The 20,402-nt window shown below is 41.1% G+C and overlaps 1 protein-coding gene across 4 annotated transcripts in view; it reads left to right on the top strand.

The window, feature by feature from the left end:
- BCAR3 (BCAR3 adaptor protein, NSP family member) overlaps nucleotides 1-20,402 on the top strand; it is a 123,705-nt gene that overhangs the window by 37,182 nt on the left and 66,121 nt on the right. For all 4 annotated transcript variants that reach the window (XM_045028859.1, XM_045028860.1, XM_045028862.1 and 1 more), the window contains one exon: nucleotides 2,406-2,733. In XM_045028859.1, the coding sequence (XP_044884794.1) occupies nucleotides 2,406-2,733 (328 nt within the window). The remainder of the gene's footprint in view (nucleotides 1-2,405; nucleotides 2,734-20,402) is intronic.

Raw genomic sequence — 20,402 nt, 5'->3', positions numbered from 1 at the left:
ACCTCATGACCCCCGAGGGGTCCTGACCCCCAGTTTGAGAAACCCTAGTATAGCTGATGTGGGGGGTGGAGGTGCTTTAAAATGTGCAGTAGCAAATTTGTGGTTTAATACCTGGAAAAGTAAACCTGATGAGCCTTTCTTGTTTCACTGAAAGTTTGTCAGATTGTTATTTTAGAAATCAATATCAGGTGGAAGTGGGTGGTCCTCTTTCTCTAGATATTGCTACATAGAAAGTAGTCTGAAGTCTATGGTTATTGTGTGTGTGTATATCACAGATTTTGTTGGTAGCCAAAACTATAGCTGAAGTTATATTGCAACTTCTTTTATATCCACTTGTTTTTGCATGCTTGTAACTTTTGAGGCTAAAACTTCATATGCTTTGTCTCAGCCCAGAGATGAATTTACTAGCAAGTTTGAGGAAAATCCCTCATATGTTTGAGTTAGAGAGTGAGGAAAGAACATTTATTATAATATAATAATACTTTTGCACTAATCAGTCTCAAGATTTTTTATGAAGATGGTAAGTACCATCATTAGGTACAAAATCAGAGCCAATTCTAAAAATTGGCTCATTATGGGCAAGTTAGGCTGGAACTTCCAAACTCCTGTAAATATGGGGTTTGAGTGCCTAACTCATTAAGGTCCCAGCCTCAATCTTAGTGTGAGTTTTGAGAACCTTCACTTTTTTAATTTCTTGACTTTGATTAGGAATAGTTAACTTTTATGCCTCAATATTATGTTTAGTATATGGGACAATGGAGTTATACCAGCTGGGAATCTGGCCCTGGATCTATATCAGGCATTTTCTGTTTTGGATCTACCTATGAATCAATTATGTTGGCATGGGTAATCACAAATGCAAAGCAGCCTGTACAACACAGTTAAATTTTGAATGAACATGCAATATTTTTGATGCCACCAAGTAGAAATGACTTCCCCAAACCACATTCCGAATGAAGGTATAAACAATAGGAGGGTCTGAGATTAAGGGGTCACATCAAGGGACCACATATAATCTTTCAGAAAGACCTCTTGAAACTTTTTTTTTTAAATAATAATAATAATTAAATCCATTTTAGTTGACTACAGCTACAAGAGCCCAATTTCCCATAAACATTACACCACATGCAAGGGCAATTCTACAGAGCCTCTGCACATGGAACTTTTCACTTTTACATTATAAGTGATGTCATCAAGGCCTTACCATAAATACCTTGCTCTAATTACAGATAGTTTATTTAAAAAAAAAAAAGTGTGAGGGAGTTTTTGTCAAGTCGCCAACACATTTGTGGAGGCCATGGCTAGATTCTCAGCAGCATAAGAGGCCTTTGTGGTGCAGCTAATGTGGGGGGGAGGGCGTAAAGGTAGTTTTATGAGCTGAACCTTGACATAACTGAGATCAGCTTCAGTGTTGCTCCAAATTATGCCTGGCTACAATAACCCTCAAAGACCCCCCCAGCACTCTGACAATGTTCTAGTGTTGGAGCTGGAAGTGGATGGAGTGGGAGCCAGTGTAGCCGTCACTACTGGACCTGTGGATTCCCCTAACCCAGAGGCATCCCTTGATAGTCACTTAATGCTACTTTATATTTGTGGAGTGGCAGAAAGCAGCCATATCAGGGGGCCAGAATCTGACCCTGTGAATTTACACCAAGTGCTGTGATTTTGTTCATGTTTGCAGAGGTATTTCAGAGACGCCTCTCTGTTGTAGGCCAGGGTACAATTGACCAAATTCACCTCTCATGTAAAGTGTGCATCCCCCTTATACCAGCAGCGAATTTGACTCAGTTGGCCTGTGTATCCTACAGAAAAGAATTCCAGTAATCTATTGTCCTTATCTTTTGGATAAAATCCTTTGGCTTACAAGCTATTAAAAATATTTGCCCCAGTTCTCTAGTATGCTTATTACTTAACCAGGTCTGTAGTGCCCACTACTGAGTTTAGACTTGCAATCTTTTAAACTGAGCCTTGGTCTGTACATTGTTGGGTTTTTTTCCTGACAATTTAGTTTCAGTTAATGATTCCAGACTGATGTTTGACCTTTCAAATGGAATGGTTTCTAAGAACTCGGGGTAAAACAACAGATAAGAAGATAAACCTTGTAAGTAATAGCAGATTATGGCCCAGATCCTGCAAACGCTTGCAGATGTGCTTAAGTCACTTATTTTAATGGGGCTATTCACATGCATAAAGGTTAAGCACATTTGTATAATAATCTGCAGGATTGGGACCTATGAGATTAGGTTATAATTTAGTGTATATTTGAAAAGCATATATTGTCTGCCTTCTAATACAAGAAGTGTGATGTCAATAAAGACAACTGCTAAAGACAACTGTTATTTAATTTCATTTAAAACGGCCGCACTTGTGAGTAATGAACGCTGTGGGCAATTTTTATTTTTCAGAGCTGAGAATGATAGCTGCTGGAAAACTTGCAAGTCTCCCCAGAAACATGCAGGTGAACCATCAGTTCTCACTGGCTTCTTCTATGGATCTTTTGAGCAGCAAACCTCCTCTGGCTGAGCATCGCTTCGACTCCTATCAAGATGTTTCTATCCATGGCACTCTCCCAAGGAAGAAAAAGGGGGCCGTTCCCATTAGATCTTGTGATATGTTTAGCCATATGGGAACCCTGCCATTCTCCAGAACACATAGGCAGCAGTCACCTTTGATTCAAGATGTCATAGAGGAGTATCCCCTGCAAGACAGGAAGAGTGAGAAACTCCACTTCAGGTACCTTCTTAAATTTAACCCAGATGTTTGTTTTGTAAGAGCTGTACAGTATTTGTCTAGAACTCCTGTCCTCTACTTATAAGGCTACACTGGCATGGCTGAGCCAACATGGGCATGACCATGAGTCGGTGCTCAACTTGAGTCAGCCCTTAGTGAGATGGCCCTATGTCACAAGCCAAGTTTTAGGTCAGCTTCTGTGTAATTATTATGCAAAAAATGAAATCCGATGCATTTTGCTAATTATAAGGGAATTTTTTGCATCTTACTCCATAGATTAAAATGGAAAAAAAGTCTTAGGTGGTGGTTTTAAGTTTTAAATATTCTAAATTTTAATAATTTTTGTTGCTTTGTTCCTGTAGATTCAGAAATCTCTCTTGTGTGGTGGAAGGAAGGTCTAACTAGCTGTCCCAGTAAAGCTCAAAATATTCTGGCCAAAATTTTCAGATGTCTGTACCTAAACTTAGACACCTAAATAAAAGCTCGATCCAATTCCAGTTGAAGTTTTTGGGAGCACTACTGGAAGCCTCAGTCACTTGCAGTAATGAGTGAAGTCTAAGAACCTGTATCAGATAGTGTTCACTGAAGTTAATAGAATGATTATCAGTCCCTAAATGTCCTGGTTTTCAGAGATGCTGATCCTTCAATGGCTCTGGACATCCTCCTCATCCCATTTTGTGGGATATCTACTTAGGTTTGCCCAGATGTTGCACTCAAAGGGTGAAATCTTAGCTCCATTGAAATCGGTGGTAAAACTCTCACTGACTTCAATAGTGATACTGTTATTTAGTAAGTGATAGAGAAGAAGAATTGGGGTGCAAAGTTGTAAAAACACAGTCACTGAGCATAGGCAAAGTATTGTTGACAATCCCAAAAGAATGTCAAGATTGTCTCAGATGGGTACCAGAGTCAGGAAAACAGAACAAACTTGAGTATAACACAGTGGATTAATAAGGTACAAAGAATATGAGATACCATTTTGCTGCTTGGATGTCAGAATCGGCATGGTTAAGAAAAGTAGCTGAATGGAACGTCTACATTGGGATTTAGTTATACTGTAAAAATGTATTTACCAATCAGATTTCATCACACAACCTTTGATTAAAGGAGGGAAATTATATGAGCTCTGTTCTTGTGGCAGATCAGATCAGCCTTCTCCTTTTAAGAGTGAAGTTAACTGAATCTATTGTTAACAGTGCTTGAGGACAAGCTGAAAGGTTGTTCAGGAACAGTTTTGTTTCTTTCTACCCTCCAACAAATCAGTCTGGGTAAAAGGTTCAGAGCACATAATATTCCTCTTCCTATGGTTTATAGGGCAGTGGTCATGAGGTGTAATTGCTTCCTGCTTGTTTGGGCTTGCTTGTGAACCTATTGAACTCCTTTTAATTATTACGTGATCAGAAAGTGCACGGACCCAGAGATGTTATCAAAAGAAGAATGTGATGTCATGCACTGTTGCTTTCTCACAATCTTCCTTCACATAACAATTACTTTAAAAGTACAGTTTACAAGAGATGTACCTTCTCTCTTTGAGAGAATAGGGCCTCCAAATTACATATATTTATACTTGTACTATTAGGAATATTGCTGTAGTCTCAGGAAGAACAAAAGTGTCGAGAGGGGAAGGACAAGCCTCACTCAGAATGAGAACATGATGCTACTCAAATAATAAGGGATGTTGTTAGAACAGTCGGCTAATAGTACTTTTGTACTGCTGTGTAGGAGATCTGGTTGGTCTCCCAGTCACCTTGCTAGATTAGTCAGAGATGTATGGTAGTAGCTCTTGACTAACGTTTACAGTGCTGGCAACTGATGTTAGAACTGAAGTCACTGTCCACTCAGACCATGAGTAAGTGTTTAAAAGAGCTGTGACATCCATAAGTAAATATATATATGATGGCAGACATATGGGGCCAGATTCTTTCCCCCTTGCTTATATTGAATGTGAACATACTCTGCCAGTAGTTTCCTTTTTATTTTTTTTAGGAAAGCTAGAAATTGCCATATTCTGCCATCCTCCTTGGTGTCTCATATTGTGAATCTGCACCTTTGTTCAATAACTAAAAAATAAGATTGTACATTTAGACACAAATACAGAGCACATTTATGATTTGCCTGTGGTGAGCTTTTGTCATAATCAGCAGGGGTCACATTCTGATGCTCTCACTGATGTTGAGCATGTTGAAATCAATGGGACTGTTGGTGTAGTGAGGAGGCTTTACTCGGCATGAGTAAGGGTACATGTCTAAGCTCACTGGCACCGAGCATTCCTACAGTTTGATAAGACAGATAAATATCTCTCTTGTATTGCTGATTTCTGTGTTAGAATCTCATGGTGAATGAGAGTCAGAGATCAGTTCCTCAGAGTAGGAGCTGCCTTGCGAGCAAGTGTATCTGAGGCAATCACTAGGACAGCTCAGTTTGAGTAGTTACGAGAACTCCAACACCGCACTGAATAAATTCTTTTGTGTCCCGTTTGTTCTTTTTTTAATATAGTGTTCTACTGTCACTTAAACTTCATCTGGAAGCATTATTAAAATTGGGAGAATCCTTGTCCACTTCCATCGCTCTGCTGACATAACAATAGAGCAGGGTTCTAATGCTTAGCATTGTAGTTGCTATGAACTGAGGTTAGAGGATCCTAGATATTGAATTGTGATTCAGAATGTCAAGGTTGCAGGCTCAATTATTGTGCTTTTGGGATAGATTTAAAAAACAACAACAAACATTTATTGAGACTTTATATAACCATACACTCTTCCAAAAGTTTAAAGTTTTCACGGTTTTATTCTTAACACAATGGAGACCATACACAGGGATCAGTTGAAATTGCCAAGGAAAGAAACAGGATACAGGAAACAGAAGAAAAAATATAGGTGTCTAGACTGTACAATACTCTTGTGCAACTATGAGCATTAATTTATATTTGTCCCTTATGTAAATTGGTTTTTATTTCAAAAAATTCCCCTCATATCTCCTAATACTTTGTCAAGTCATCTTTCAATATCAGTTGGCTGGGGGAGGGGAAGCTATTTTTCCCAGGCATTGATTTAAAACAAGTAGTTCACATATGATACCATTAATACATTATACATTCTACCTTGGCTAAAGTGAAATGTAATTTTAATATCTATTGTGTAATGTACTTTAATTATATGAAACACCTTGTATCCAAATAGGAACACTTCCCTGGGAACCATAAGAGCACCCCAATGCCATAAGGCAAAGGGCTCCGTGGTATCTAGCAATGAGCCTCAACTCTCCTGATGAGCTCAGTGTAACCCAACTTGATAGTGTCATAATCTATATCTAAAAGGTTTCCTGTAAGGTATAATATGCAAATTGGTAACATGCTCATAATTAATATTACCGTGTGGTGTATGTATGGGTGATATAGAATATAAATTGAGCAAGGAGGCAATAGAAATACATTTACAGAAAAGGTAAACAAAGCCATCAAACTACTGAGTGGGGGAGACAGACACTTAACTATCACAATGGGAGGCAGGGAGACACTGCAAAAATTAACATGGTGTCAGCTTCCCGGTGGACCGGGCCAGCCCACAACATTTTGGCACCTGAGGCGAGGCGCTCAAATGACGCCCCCATAGCCCCCTTGCTTGGGCCAAAACTTTGAAAGGTCTCAATTCTACCTTCTTCCTGTTTTACTCCTCTCATGGTACTGCTCTGCTACCTACCCCAATAAAGGGGTATCAACTTAAAATGCTTAAAATGCTTTGTTCAAAGATTTTAAGTAATACTTAACTTTCAAATGCCTGAACAGCAAATGTAACTTTTCTTGTCTGCATAGTAAACACTGACATTTTTATCTGTTTGAATAATCAAAGTGGTCCTTTCTGTGCCGCCTTGGTTGCAAAGATTTGAATTGCTTCCTGAAGGTCCACAGTCTGGGTCAGCTCATGCTCTACTGAGATGGTTGCTTACAAGGCCAACCAGCCTCGCCTGTGTCATTGTGGAAAATAGATGTGTTTTTATTAACTTCAGCTTGGAGAAGCTGTGTTCTCCACTGGCAACTGTTACAGGAAGTGTTTAGAAGTGTGCTAAGAGCAGTAAAAGCATTTGGAAAGAGGGTGGTCATCTTATTTGTGCACATATATTCCAGAACAGCCTTTGGAGTTCATCCTGCTGAAATGTATCTTGGAAGGGCTTTCAGTTCATCACCTAAATCACTCGCATCAATATCACGCATGACATCATGTGTCAACACTGTTTCTAGTGCCCCGCATTGCTGGTGTAGGTCTTCAGGTACAGTGAGGAGTTTCGGAATATCATACAACATCCCAAATATACTGCTGTGTTCCTTGAGCTGCATGAAACGTTCTTCAACTGACTGTATAGCACAATCTAGCACCTGGTTAAAGAATTCAATTTTGAATTGTTGTTTGGGGTCTCTTATGGGATTAGCCCGTGCCTCGTAATCAAAATGTCGTCTTCTTTGGTGACTCTTGTATTCTTGAATGGGTGGGAAAATAGCTTCAGTGTGAAGTTCCTCTGCCAGCTTCTGTGCACTCTTCAGGACGTTTTGAAATCCCTCATCTGACCGGTAGGACTGTAGGTATGACTTTGCTTTGTCCAGTTGTTCCATTGCTCCAGATATATCAAGGTCAACACCGTGGAGTCTCTTGCTTACAACATTTATTTCAGACAGTATGTCATGCCACAACACTAATGTCATGCCACACAGAAATTTGAAGATATGTATGTTTCTGGTGATTCCATTTCCCTCTGCCGCTGTTCTCCCACAAACAGTTCCTGTCATAGCATTATCCTCCATAATGGCAACTATGGCATCATCCATCTTCCCAATTTGCCTCCACTCAACTTTCCCATCATGTGGCACTCTGTGGTTTCAGTGTCAAAGAGGATGTTCCCAGATGTTGCTTCAAAATTTGCCATCAATGAGTTGATGCGGAGAAAAATACATAGATGCTTTGAATTACATTAAAAAATTCAGCAGCCTCACTCAAAGCTGATGCTGCATCACTGACCACCAAGTTCAATGAATGAGAATTGCATGGGACAAAAAAAGCTCGAGGGTTTAACACTCGGATCCATGTCTGCACTCCTCTGTTCTTTCCTCTCATGTTGGTACGATTATCATAGCCCTGACCTCTCATGTTAGCTATCATAATTCCTGTATCTTCCAGCTTTTTAAGAAGCACATTTGTCATACCAGCTCCTGTAGTATCATCAATGTCAATAAATTCTAGAAAATGCTCTGTGACAGTCACCATTGCAGGGATATTTTCACTAGGTTCTGTTATAAAATGCACCATTAAAGTCATTTTGTTCCGTGTGACTGATGTCAGGTGTGCAGTCCAGAATAACACAGTAGTATCTTGCTGACTTCAGATCTGCCACAATCTTCTGTTTGACTTTTGTTGCCAGTAACTGTATGATCTCATTTTGAATTGTTTTTCCAAGGTAGTGGTGTGTGTACATTTCTTGGGTGGTGACTCTTCTTAGATGCTCCTGGAGTACTGCATCAAACTCAGCCATCAGCTCCATGATTTTAAGGAAGTTTTCATTGTTTGACACATACAGCTGATCTGAAGTGCCATGCAGTGCAAAGTTTTGGTAGCAAGCATTCTCACAATGGCAATGAGCCTTTTCAGAACATTTTGACAGTAAAGAGACTCTGATGCAATCTTCTCTTGATGCTGATCATCTATGGTGGCCTTTAACCTTAGTCTCATCTCAAGCTCTTTCCACCTATGGAATGCTCTCTGGTGTTTTGCTGCCTTCTCATGGCATGCCAGATTTCTAGCCAGATTTTTGCAGTCCTTTGTTCCTGTAGAACCCAATGTGTCTGGAACATTAGACTGGAAGAGTTTGCAACAAAAACAGCATGCAGCATTCTGGGGTTTTGAGTACATAAGCCATGGCCTCTCCACTTTGTCACCATTGGGGATTTCACACCAGTAATGTGTTGGATGGAAACTTCTATTTTAATTGTCTTTGGGGAACATGAAGTTTTCCACTTGCTCTGGCCCATGCAGTACAAGGAAGTCCCTCAGGCTACTGCTCAAGTGGGTCCACAGTCCTGGATCATCTAGCCTTAAGGAACTAAACTCAGCAGCAGCTGTTTCTTGCGCCTCCGCCACACTCTTCTCTGATCTACACTTTTCTTCAGGAATGTGCACGGTTACATGCATTTGAGATGGAGATATGGATGCTGCAGTTGCTGCCAGGTCACCTGCACCCTGACTAACTGGAAGATCAGGCATCTTCTCACCACTCATATCTTCACATTTGTGTCTATGTATCTCAGGAGAGCTCCTTCCTGCGTAGATAGAAAAGCTTCCTTTGCTTTCTTTCTTTTTCTGAATGCTGCCCTAGAGAGGCGTTTTCTTCTTTCACTCCTGACTGCTGTTCTGTGCCAGCTGTAGTGGCTCTCAGCACTCAGTTGAAAGGGACAAATACACAGGCTGATAGCAGGGCCTGAGTGAGGGAAGATGTCTAATGCCACAGGAATAGGGTGCATTAGACAAATAGAGAATAAAATATGATCCATAAACAAATTACTTTGGTTACATGGATGTATATTGTCTTTGTCCTCCCATGCTAGCGTGGGAGATGCCAGAAATTGCACAAAACCTAACACATAAGAAATTAATCAGTTGACTCATACTGGTAAAGTTTGTCCCTTTATTTTATGGTATAGTCTTCACTGCTAAAAGGGATATATTTTTTTCCCCATAAGGTAACTAACACATTAAAGACAAGGATTTACAGTAAGGTAAATTAGGTGAGGTCACCCCTCACCCCCTGCAGGGGACTTGTTCTGAGGTCACTAGTTTACCTTGCTATAAAGCTAAAGTGCCTTGGCTTCACAAGGTTAGCTACAGCAAGATAAAAAATGCAACTCCTTTGAGCCGTGAAGACAAGACCTGAATCTGATTCTGTGGAACACCAGTGGAGGGAATTGAACAATTCTTGCCTGAAGTCATATTGGATATTGTAGAATCTTCACTCACAATCACCTGCATCCATTGGTTGGCTCTTACATACTCTTTTGTGCATGTCACTTGACAGAGCTCTTGAAATCTGCTGGCTATCAAGATGGAACCCTTCTTCTGCAGGAAAAACTGCAGTGTTTCTTGAATGTTGTCAAGTAAATATAAAGATTTCCCTTGACGCCAGGTCCACGGATCTTGTTCATTGATTAATTTGAATGTTTTTATTTAAACACTGGAATTACTCAAAAGTATTTCCTTGTAATGAGACGTAGCCATTCTGGGTTGCTTTCTTTGGCTGACATCCGAAAACCCACCACTTTCTACATCCTTTTATTTAGTTTCGGGTTGGATTTTTGTGAATGTCTAGTCTTCTGCATGACTTGAGATCAGCCCAGATTCTTTCCCCACACCTTTTGGTGAACTGTGTATTTCCAGAACACCACCGGAGAGAATAGGAATATGAAGTATTTAATTTAGCTGCTCTGGAACTATGAGAGGTGAGTGTGAAGAGTCACGAACATTTTTCTAGTGAAGTCAGAAGTTTCCTGTTGTAAACTGGTTTTTTTTTTTTTCTGGTTTTCTGCCAAACAAAATCTACATTTGTGTAGATATTTGATACAGATGCTAAAAAGCAAGTTCCTTCAAAGCTTTGTTTACTTTTTAATGTATCAAATGTGCCTAATTATTAAACACCTCAGACCACATGTTCACTTTTTTTAAAAATCTACGCAATTTTTTGAAAGAATAGGCTTACCACAAAAGCAACCAAACCCCCAGTCAAGCAAAAGTCTGAGGGGCATGGTATATGACCCATCTCTTTTCTAACAGTACAAATGGGGGCACTGTTGGCCAGCAAAGGAAGCAAAGTAACCGAGGTCACCTATATTTTGATTATTATGATTCCCATTGACTGTGTCAATGAAGTTGGAAGCTAGTCTTCCAATGCTGGAGGTCATGCAATTTTGCCCTTACTCTCTATCACAGCAAGATATCCTTTATAAACATGTTACATCTAAAAATAATGCAAACTAGTATTATCATTGCGCATAAGAATGTTGCCTGTTAGTGGTCCCACCCATTCTGTGCAAAGCTGGTGGTGAAGGCAACTGTTGAAGACATTTGCATAGTTCATTGCCCTGGATCCTAAGCTGAGGAGAGAGGTTCATTAGGAAAGAAGATTTCAGTTGGCTGTCAGTAGCACCCCCATAATAACTGCCAGACCCTTATAGACAAATATGATTTCAATGTAAGAGCTAAGATGTGAGCATTCTCAGCTGTTCTTTCGCAGGAGAGGCACAGGAATTTCTGAAGATAATCCAAGAAAGCATAACAGATAAGAACTTGATTTTGCAAAGTGTCAGAAAGGAACAACGACTTTCCAATTCTGAAGCCACCCTCTCACTGCAAAAAGAACGTTCTTTTTGCTGATACAGACTAACATGGCTATCGCTATGAAACCTATCCTCTCACTGGTGTTTCCAAAGGCAGAGATAATGGAATACACCACTTCTTTATATTGCTAGGTATATGGTGGCAGCTGGACTACTCAATTTTTCTGTATGTTCTTATAACTACAGTACCTTGAAAATAAGAGCACTTAAAGAAAAAATAAAGCTCTATGGTCGATAGCATAATGAGAAAAATGGATGCTCAATTCCAATTACCAGTAATGAGTTACATTTTTAATAGCCAAGTAGAGAATGTCATTTCAACTCAGTCTATCCCATTCTAAACAAGTATGTGGATTATTTTTTCCAGAATTGATGGATTTCTTGTTAGTTATGTGAATTGCTGCAGCGTTACTGTACAGCGGTTTATGCCAACGTTTTCTTTTGTTTCAATCTGTGCTGGGAACTGATTCCCTGAGTTTTGGTTTGTTTCAGATTGAACAAACCCCAAAGTGTTTGGCACTCAGATAAAGGGATAGGGCGCTTAGGCTTAGGTATTTCTGAGATCAATAGAAAAATTCAGCATGAACTTCATTTGAAACTGATGGGTTTCATAGCAAAACTATCATACAGAATTTCATATAGTTTTGATTTGAAACTATAAACTGGTCCAGGGGCCTGAAATTGGACCCAGATTTTATAGAAGCTTCATGGTCCTTTCAAGGAACCTGGGCCAAATGTTAAGATTATAACAAACTCTAAACCAGGCAAGATTTAGCATGAAGAAGTAACTTTTATGACCATGGCCTGTTAATACATATGCACATTAATGTCTCTGAGTTGTTTTATATGGGCAGAATTCCTACCAGACTTCCTTTACCAAAGATAAATGACAAGTGTGTCATGTGGAGCTTAGTATTTGGTGGCATGAAAGAAGAGCTGCTTTCCCCCAATCCTAAGAACATACATAAATATAATGGAACCATTTTGTTTGAATGCCTTGTAGTATTTTAGCACATAAGAGGTTGGTCACATATTTGCATTACATTGTTTTCATGCTCCAGCCTAGCCTCTCCTAGGAAGTGCTGACACTTAGCAGCTGCTAGTAAGAAAAACTGTGCATTAATTTGTGCAAATTAAAAAAATCTACAAAGTGAAAATTAATTTACAGGGAATATTTCCAATTATACAGGATGTTCATGCTTTTACTGGCTGAACTCATTTCAATATCCATTTCTTCTGCATTTACAGTTGCAAAGGCAGTTTTCAGTTCTAATTCCATTCCTTGGCCATAATGACATTTTAAAATCTGGGTCAGTCTGGTAAATAAGTTGGACTGGAAATGGTTTGGATTCCAAACATTTTGCCTGCTTCTGTAAACTACATAAGATGTTGTGCTGCAGTTGCTGAGGGATTCTATTTCTGACCTTATCTTTTCCTTTAATTTTTTTGGGATGACTGTTTTAGCCTGTGCTGGCTGTACTCAACTAGAATGTTTTTCATGTGTAAAAGTCAGGTTTTCATTAGACTGTCTGATCATTGTTTTTGAGAACATGGAATTGTAACAGTATAACCTGTAATATTCACTTCTTTCCTTCTGGACATGTTTCGATCCTTAAAAGGAAGCCCCTTAAAGGCCCTGTCTATCTTGAAAATACCACTATGTCAAGAGACCTGACTATTACACTTTTTTGTCTATTGACTCAGTTACCACATACCAGTACTTCCACTTTGTTTTCCCGAACAATGCCAAAGCCTTGGATGTGAGTTGATTTGTATCCAAATCTTTGTCATGATTCCAGGGACACAGTTAAAAATGCATATTCAAACTGTCTGTGCTGTAAGACTGAACTCCTCTTTTAACAGTAGTAGTGGGCAGCCAGGTTGTCTCAGCGTGGGTGCAGCTGTAGTGTAGACAGCGCCTTACATTCATGATGATATTAAATATAGCCACTTTTATAATTGGCCATTTGAAAACTAGCCGTCAAACTATAAATATGGACACCTCTTTCTGATGCTGAATTTGGTGTTGAAGACTTTTCCTGTCACAAAGATTTTAATTTCTTGGTGTATCCAAATTGAAATTTGGCTAAATATAAACAATCTTTTGGCCTTCTGACAACAACTCAAGTCATCTCTTTCAGCAAGCTTTTCTCCTGTGGTTTCAGATTAAGTGCTATAATCTAGCATTGGCCTGTCCATTGCTATCACAGGCTGCTGTTCTAGAGCAGATAGTTTATCTGATCATTAAGAATATACTGTGCATGTCATTATTGGCCCTCTCATCCCCTGTGCTTAGGTGGGGTTTGTGCACTCTATAAAAGTCTCTTCAAATAATGAGACTGTTACAATGTGTAAGGTTAAGCATAATAAAGAAAGATACAATAATGTTGAGTGGCTCCACTGACTATTCCAGGAGACTCAGTTACAATGAAGTGCCTAAAATGAAACACTCGGGTAATACTTTGTAAGAGTGAGGCCTTGGAACATATGAAAGAACAAAATTTCTGGGAGCAATCAATCAAGGTGTATTTTGATTAATAAAACCCTATATAGTTTGGGTCCTGAGTATCTGAAAGATCTCCTCTGTCCTTGTGGTGAGATCCACTTGAGCGAACAGTCCCCTGGTTTAAATGCAAGGGAATTGGAGGCACAGGGTGTTTTTAGGGACACTCTAGGATTCACTTCTCCCTGAGTTCAGCAGAGCACAGGCCTACTGACCTTCATGACAAGCTGTTCTCACGGGCTTTTAGAAGAAAGGGGGGTGGGTTAGGTGTTCGGGAGGGATACTCATTGATAATCCTGATGATCAATAGTCCAGATGGGCTGGTTGTGTAATGCTTTATTTTGTAATATTTTAATTGCCTTTATTGTATGAGCACCTCAAGCATATGGTAGATGCATTTTGAAAATCAAAGTACAATCAAAATTAAGCTAAAGTTGTGGAGTATTGTCCATCTCTGTTAACATTTACACTTTCACATATGTCTTGTTTCTCTTATTTTATGGAGAGAAGTGAATAAAACATTAATTTATAGTGATGTTTGCCATGCCCATTGACTTCAGTGGGAGTACTCATATATGTTACTCACATGTTTGCAGGATCAAGGTCTTCATCTGTTTCCCATTTGATTCCTTTTTCAAAACAGGAAAATGTGTTTGCAAAACTACAAACCAGTGTAACACCTGAAACAACATTTACTTCTTAGTTAATTTTTCCCCCCAATTTATGAGATGATGATGATGAGTTGACAATTTCCTTTAAATAGGAATAGGCTGGTAGGGCATACTTTATTGTCCAAGACTGTATCTGTTTATTGGATATATCAGATGTGAATCTACATGCTATTTAATAAAAGCTAGGAGGTGTTTTCCTGTTTCTCTAAACACTCATCCATTTATTTTGTGATGAGACATCTACACAGGTACTCTTTTCACATATATGGGATCAGATAGCAAATTTCAGTCACCTCTGGAGAAATAAACTGAAAGATTGTACAGAAGAGAAGTACTCCCTTTTCTCGCAACACTTTCAATGTTTTTTTTTCTTTCTCCCTTTTTAAAAAAACATTTATTTAAAAAAGGAAAAACATGACAGAATTATTTCAATTAAACATTCCTGTAAATCTGTTTTCAAACAATACACTGGCATCAGTGGGATATTTCACAGCAGGACACAAGTCTTTTTTCTGTGCTTCAGTGCTACCCACATAGCAGATGGAGCAGTTTCTTTCCCCTTGAAATTTCAATGCTTACTTAATTATGTAAAGTGTAACTAGAAAGCCAGTTAGAGTCTCCCATACCACAACCAAACTACACTTTCTACATATGGAACTATAGGTTACATTTTACATACATACATCAGCAGCAGCAGTTTGTTAATCTTATGCCCCGATACTGCAACTTTTTGTGAACAGACAGACTTTAGTGGGGCTCTGCATGGACACAGGAGTTCATTAACATTAAGAGTAGGGCCTTAATGTTAATTGTCAGGTCAGTTTAGGCCCAAATGTTACAAAACATTAGACAAATAGAAATATTTTCCTTTTTAAAAAAAAAACCACACCACACATTGGAAATAAATAAAAACACCTATTTGTATTTTTTTTAATTCTGGGGGTCAGGGCATGTCTATGCAACAAACTTTGGCTGATGCAAGTTATGTTGGCGTACAGCCACGAAAGTTAGTATATCACTGTGTGTGTGTGTGTGTGTGTGTGTGTGTGTGTGTGAGAGAGAGAGAGAGAGAGAGAGAGAGAGACACTGTTGCTTCCATAGGCTAATGTATTACAGACATTGCAATTTTCTATTCTTGGCCCCCCCACCCCTCTCTCTCTCGCTCTCTGTCCCTGTGTGCCGTTCCCCTGTATTTCATGGACTTCCTGCAATCACCACAACACCCCCTCCCCAGCTTGCCCAGGAGCGGGCTCTGTGTCTCCCCTTCCTCCCCTATACCATTGTCCCCATTCTTATTTCTTCTCTTTCTGTGTGGGAGATAAGTTACTCACTGTGTTAACATTTCCTCAACTGTATTGGAAGGCATTGTTGTGCTGGAATGTGTTAATGGCTGCCATCAACCAGTTCTTTGATCTATAGAAAGTTACAGAGGTGGTTGAAGCTCTTGGCTCTGCTAACCAGATGCAAGGGGCTCTGCATGCCCCACATTTTCCCTCATCTGTTTTTCTGATTTCCACCAAAATAAATAGGGTTCTCCTGCCCAGGGATGTGCTGATCATTCCCTGAAATTTTTGAATTAATCAGATGATGTGGTCAAAAGTTATTGCATTACAGACAAATATCAAGTTGAGTGTAGATCCACTTTGCTCTGCCAATAAATATACTTTATCTTGGAGGGTCTGCAGCTCAGACATTACAGCTGTGTGCCTGGTCACTGTACTTCACAACCTGAGAGCAGATCTGACTATAAACTAATGTAGAAGTCAGGGCCAGCTCCAGGCACCAGCATTCCAAGCTGGTGCTTGGGGCGGCAATCTGCAAGGGGTGGCAGTCTCTGTTGTTTTGCCCCCAAGCAGCGCGCCGAGTTGCCGCCACGGACAGTGGGGGCAGTCCGTGTGCCCTTAGGGCGGCACGCGCGTTTCCGCGGTGGCGGCAATTTGTCAGCAGCTTCTATGTTTAGCTGTCTGTGGCGGCTTCAGCTAAACATAGAAGCTGCCGCCGAATTCCCACCGCCGTGGAAATGCGCCTGCCGCCCTAAGGGCACACGGACTGCCCCCGCTGGGGCGGCAATTTGGTGCACTGCTTGGGGCGGTGAAAATTGTAGAGCCGGCCCTGGTAGAAGTGACTAGTTTATTGTCTGTGTCCAAGCGGAGATAAATGTAAAACGCACAGAGAAAAGTAAACTAGATTTTTAAATATTTTTTTACTGCTATACTATTCTAAATCATTATTGCTAACATAGATTAGGGTTCTCAAGACAAACTTTTTGGTGGCCTCAAACTGTGGCCACCAACTTTTGCTGGTGGCCGCACTCACACTTTTTTCTGAAGTACTTAATTAGCTTTAGGAAAAACAAATGAATATGCACATAGACATGTCCAAATCATTGTAATTTATTTATTGCTAGCTAGTAAGTCTGCTGTGAAAAGTGATATTACCCAATATACAGGTATCACTTTTCACAGCAGACTTACTCAGCCCTGCCAAGCCTGGGGACAAATTAAGTCCTGGATGGAAGGATGGGGGAGGCAGCAAGGGACTAGAGCAGGGGTAGGCAACCTATGGCATGCGTGCCAAAGGCGGCACGCGAGCTGATTTTCAGTGGCACTCACACTGCCCAGGTCCTGGCCACCGCTCTGGGGGGCGCATTCTGCATTTTAATTAAATTTTAAATGAAGCTTCTTAAGCATTTTAAAAACCTTATTTACTTTACATACAACAATAGTTTAGTTATATACTATAGACTTATAGGAAGAGACCTTCTAAAAACGTTAAAATGTATTACTGGCACGCGAAACCTTAAATCCGAGTGAATAAATGAAGACTCTGCACACCACATCTGCAGAGGTTGCCGACCCCTGGACTAGAGCCTGAACCCCGCAGCTAGGGGCTGGAGCCTGCTGCCACCCAGCTGGAGCCCAGGGTCTGAGCCCACCATCCCAGGAATGTGGGGAATTCACCAGCTGCCAGCTCCTCCAGTGTGGTGCCACAGGTGTTGGCCCAACCCCTGTTAGCGGCCACAGCAACCAACACCAAGGAAGTACATTCAGGACCAACAGGGAGGCAGAGGACCTGCCACTTTGCCCTCCCCTTCCCTTCCTTCACCCCACCCCCCCCATCAGAGCCCAGGAGGCTGTGGCTGCAAGGCCCTGGTGGCCGTGTATGGCCACATTTGAAAAATGCTGGGTTAGATTATTTGTTCTTTACAAGTATTTTTGTCCTTACACTATATTGTTTTAAATTACAGTGGGGGGGAGTTAATTTTCTCTAGCTTCTGGTATGTTTCTCATGTATGAAGTTTAAAACCAAGCTTTTGTATATTGTGGAGGTAGAGTTCAATAACACTCTGGAAATTACACTGAGGGACATGTCTATCCTCATTCCCATGCACAGAGGTTTATACATTAATAAGATCAGTCTAAACAGAAGCAGCCTCCAGTGAATTGTCCTTTAGGGCTGTTTTCTCAATCTGGCCATGCAAATTTTAGCAATGAAAATGTAGGTTGTAAGGGTGAATTCCTGTGCTTTGAGATGAGATTGTACCATGGCCTGAACTGTTAACCTTTTTGGTTAATTAATTTACCAATAACCCCTAAGGGATGTTCTCTCATTTCAGCGCAAAGGGGATTTATACGTGCAAGTGCCTTTTAATGTTAACACGAACTGCTGGAACAGGGGTTTTATCCCTGGCATTAAAATAAGAATATCTACTAAATGAAATATACATATTTTAATAACTTTATATTTCTGGCAATAACTATTTATATTTGAACAACGTACACACAGAACCATATGAAAAAATGAATCCATGAGCGGAGTAAAGATGGCCAGTGTAGTTATCCAGCAAACCCTGCTAGTGCAGACAAGGCCTTAGACACGTTCAGGCTGAAACAAGTTAAATCTACAATCCCACAAGATAGTGTACAGAAAATCATCTCCAGTTAAGGATAAATACTCCAGAATTGAATATATTAGCTCAGGAGACAAAGAGCCTGAATTTCTTTGGTGGAGTAGTTCAGCTGTTGGGTTCCACGTTTTCAAATACTTGAGACTCTGGCTCCAATTCTGGGGTGCAGCAAAATAGCCCATAAAGGGACACTGCAGCAGAGCACAAGTTAAAGCAGCCCCCAAATTTCCCAATTATTGCCTTTTTTAGTTCCTTTCTTGCTTCCTCACTAATAATGCACAAATCATTTTAAGACGATATAAAACAATATCTGTACCAAATACCTCACTCTGAAAATTGGCATAAATACCATGGAGTAGAATGAGGGAGCGTCTTCTCTCCCCTTAAATGCCACTGCCGAAAGCAGTTCATGCAAAAGGGGGGCATTAAGGCAACACTTATTCCTGCCTTAACTAAAGCCCCATACTGAGGCCTGGCCTACACTACAAAGTTAGGTTGATGTAAGCCAGCTTGCATTGACTTATGTTGTACATGTGTCTACGCTTAAATTTGTCTCCCCGAATAAAAGGGTGCTGTTTAATGTCACAGAGTAACACTACCTCCTCAAATGGTCGACATACAGAGCTCGGTCCTCCAGCTGCTGTCCCACGATGCCCAATGCTGACCACTCTGGTCATAGTTGGGAACTCCACTGCTCAGGGGTCACAGACATAGGTGCCAGCTTCCTCTGGACCTGGAGGGTGCTCAACCCCCCGCTCTGCCCCAGGTCCCATCTCCACCCAACCCCTTCCCCCAAGTCCTCACCTCTGTCCCACCTCTTGCTTCGCCCCAGCCCCCATCCCCTTCTCCCAGGGCCCCACCTCTTCCCACCCCTGGCCCTGCTTCTTCCCATCCAGTTCTGACCCCTCCCCTGAGCATGCCCCATGTCCACTCCTCCTCCTCCTCCTGCACGCTGCAAAACAGCTGCTTGCAGTGGGCAGTAGGCGCTGGGCAGGAGTGGGGAAGAGTTGATTGGCGGGCTGCCAGCAGGCGGAAGGTGCTGGGAGGGATGTGGGGCGCTGGCTGCCGGTGAGTGCTAAGCACCCGCTAGTTTTTTTCCGTGGGTGCTCCAGCCAAGGAGTCGACATCTATGCTCACAGAGACTGGAAGTGCCACACTCCCCCCTCTTTAAAACCCTGCGAATTTTTGAAATGCCTTTTCCTGATTGCCCAGCTGGAGTAGATTGGCGATATTGGAGCTCCTGGGCCTGTGTAGAGAAGAGGCTGTGGATGCACAGCTGTGGAGCAGCTGTAGAAATGGACGTCAACGAGCAGATTGCATGGGGGATTCAGGAAAAGGGATGAACAGCAGTGCCACATGAAAGTGAAGGATATGTGGCAGGCATATCAGAAGACCAAGGAGGCCAACAGTTAATCCACTGCCAAGCCTCAGACCTGATACTTGATGGAGACCCCATCACCACCCCATGTGCCACCATAGGTACCTCAAAGGAGACTGAGACCCAGATATCTGCTATGAACAGTGAGGAGGAGGAGGAGAAGGATGTGGGAAATGCAACTGGGAGGTCCTTGTTTGAGACTCAACCTCAGTCAGTCAGTCCCTCCAGTCGAGCACGGGTGAGCCTGATGCAGGGAAAAAAACTTCAGGTAAGTGTATAAATGAATTTCCCATTACAATGATGTTCAGTTGGCATCCCCAACTTAGTAGGACTTAGCTAGTGATTTTTCATTAATTTACTCAGACTAGAAGAGGTAGCAGTACAACAAAGAGAGGTAGAGTTATCCTCTGCTTTTCATTCCCCTGTAGAGAGAGATTCAAGGGGACATGCGGAGCAGCTTGTTTATGTACACAGGGATGTCCCTTGAATCCTCCTGAGAGATCTTGATGCAACTTTCATGGAGGTATTCTGCAATCCTCTCCCAAAGGCTTCTTGCAATGGCAGCATTATTTCTTCCTCCTTGATAGGACATTTTCCCACACTACTCTGTGATTACTGCAATGGAGCCTGCCAAAGTTAACAGGCTAGCAGCATATAGGCTTTGGAGTGCTAACAGCAACTGTGCTATTAGCAGCTAAAATCAGCTAAATATCAGCTAAAATCACCACTGCCTGTGGGAAACCATGACTATATTCAGTGCCATTGCCCTATACTCATAGTTTCATCCAACCAAGCAATTCCTTCTCATTTCCTTCATGCCTGGAGCACCAAACTCACAATAG

This window comes from Mauremys mutica, chromosome 8, assembly GCF_020497125.1.
Source record: "Mauremys mutica isolate MM-2020 ecotype Southern chromosome 8, ASM2049712v1, whole genome shotgun sequence".
Taxonomy (NCBI): domain Eukaryota; kingdom Metazoa; phylum Chordata; order Testudines; family Geoemydidae; genus Mauremys; species Mauremys mutica.
Note: the sequence above shows the minus strand (reverse complement) of the source record. Positions and strands in the feature narration are given on the sequence as shown.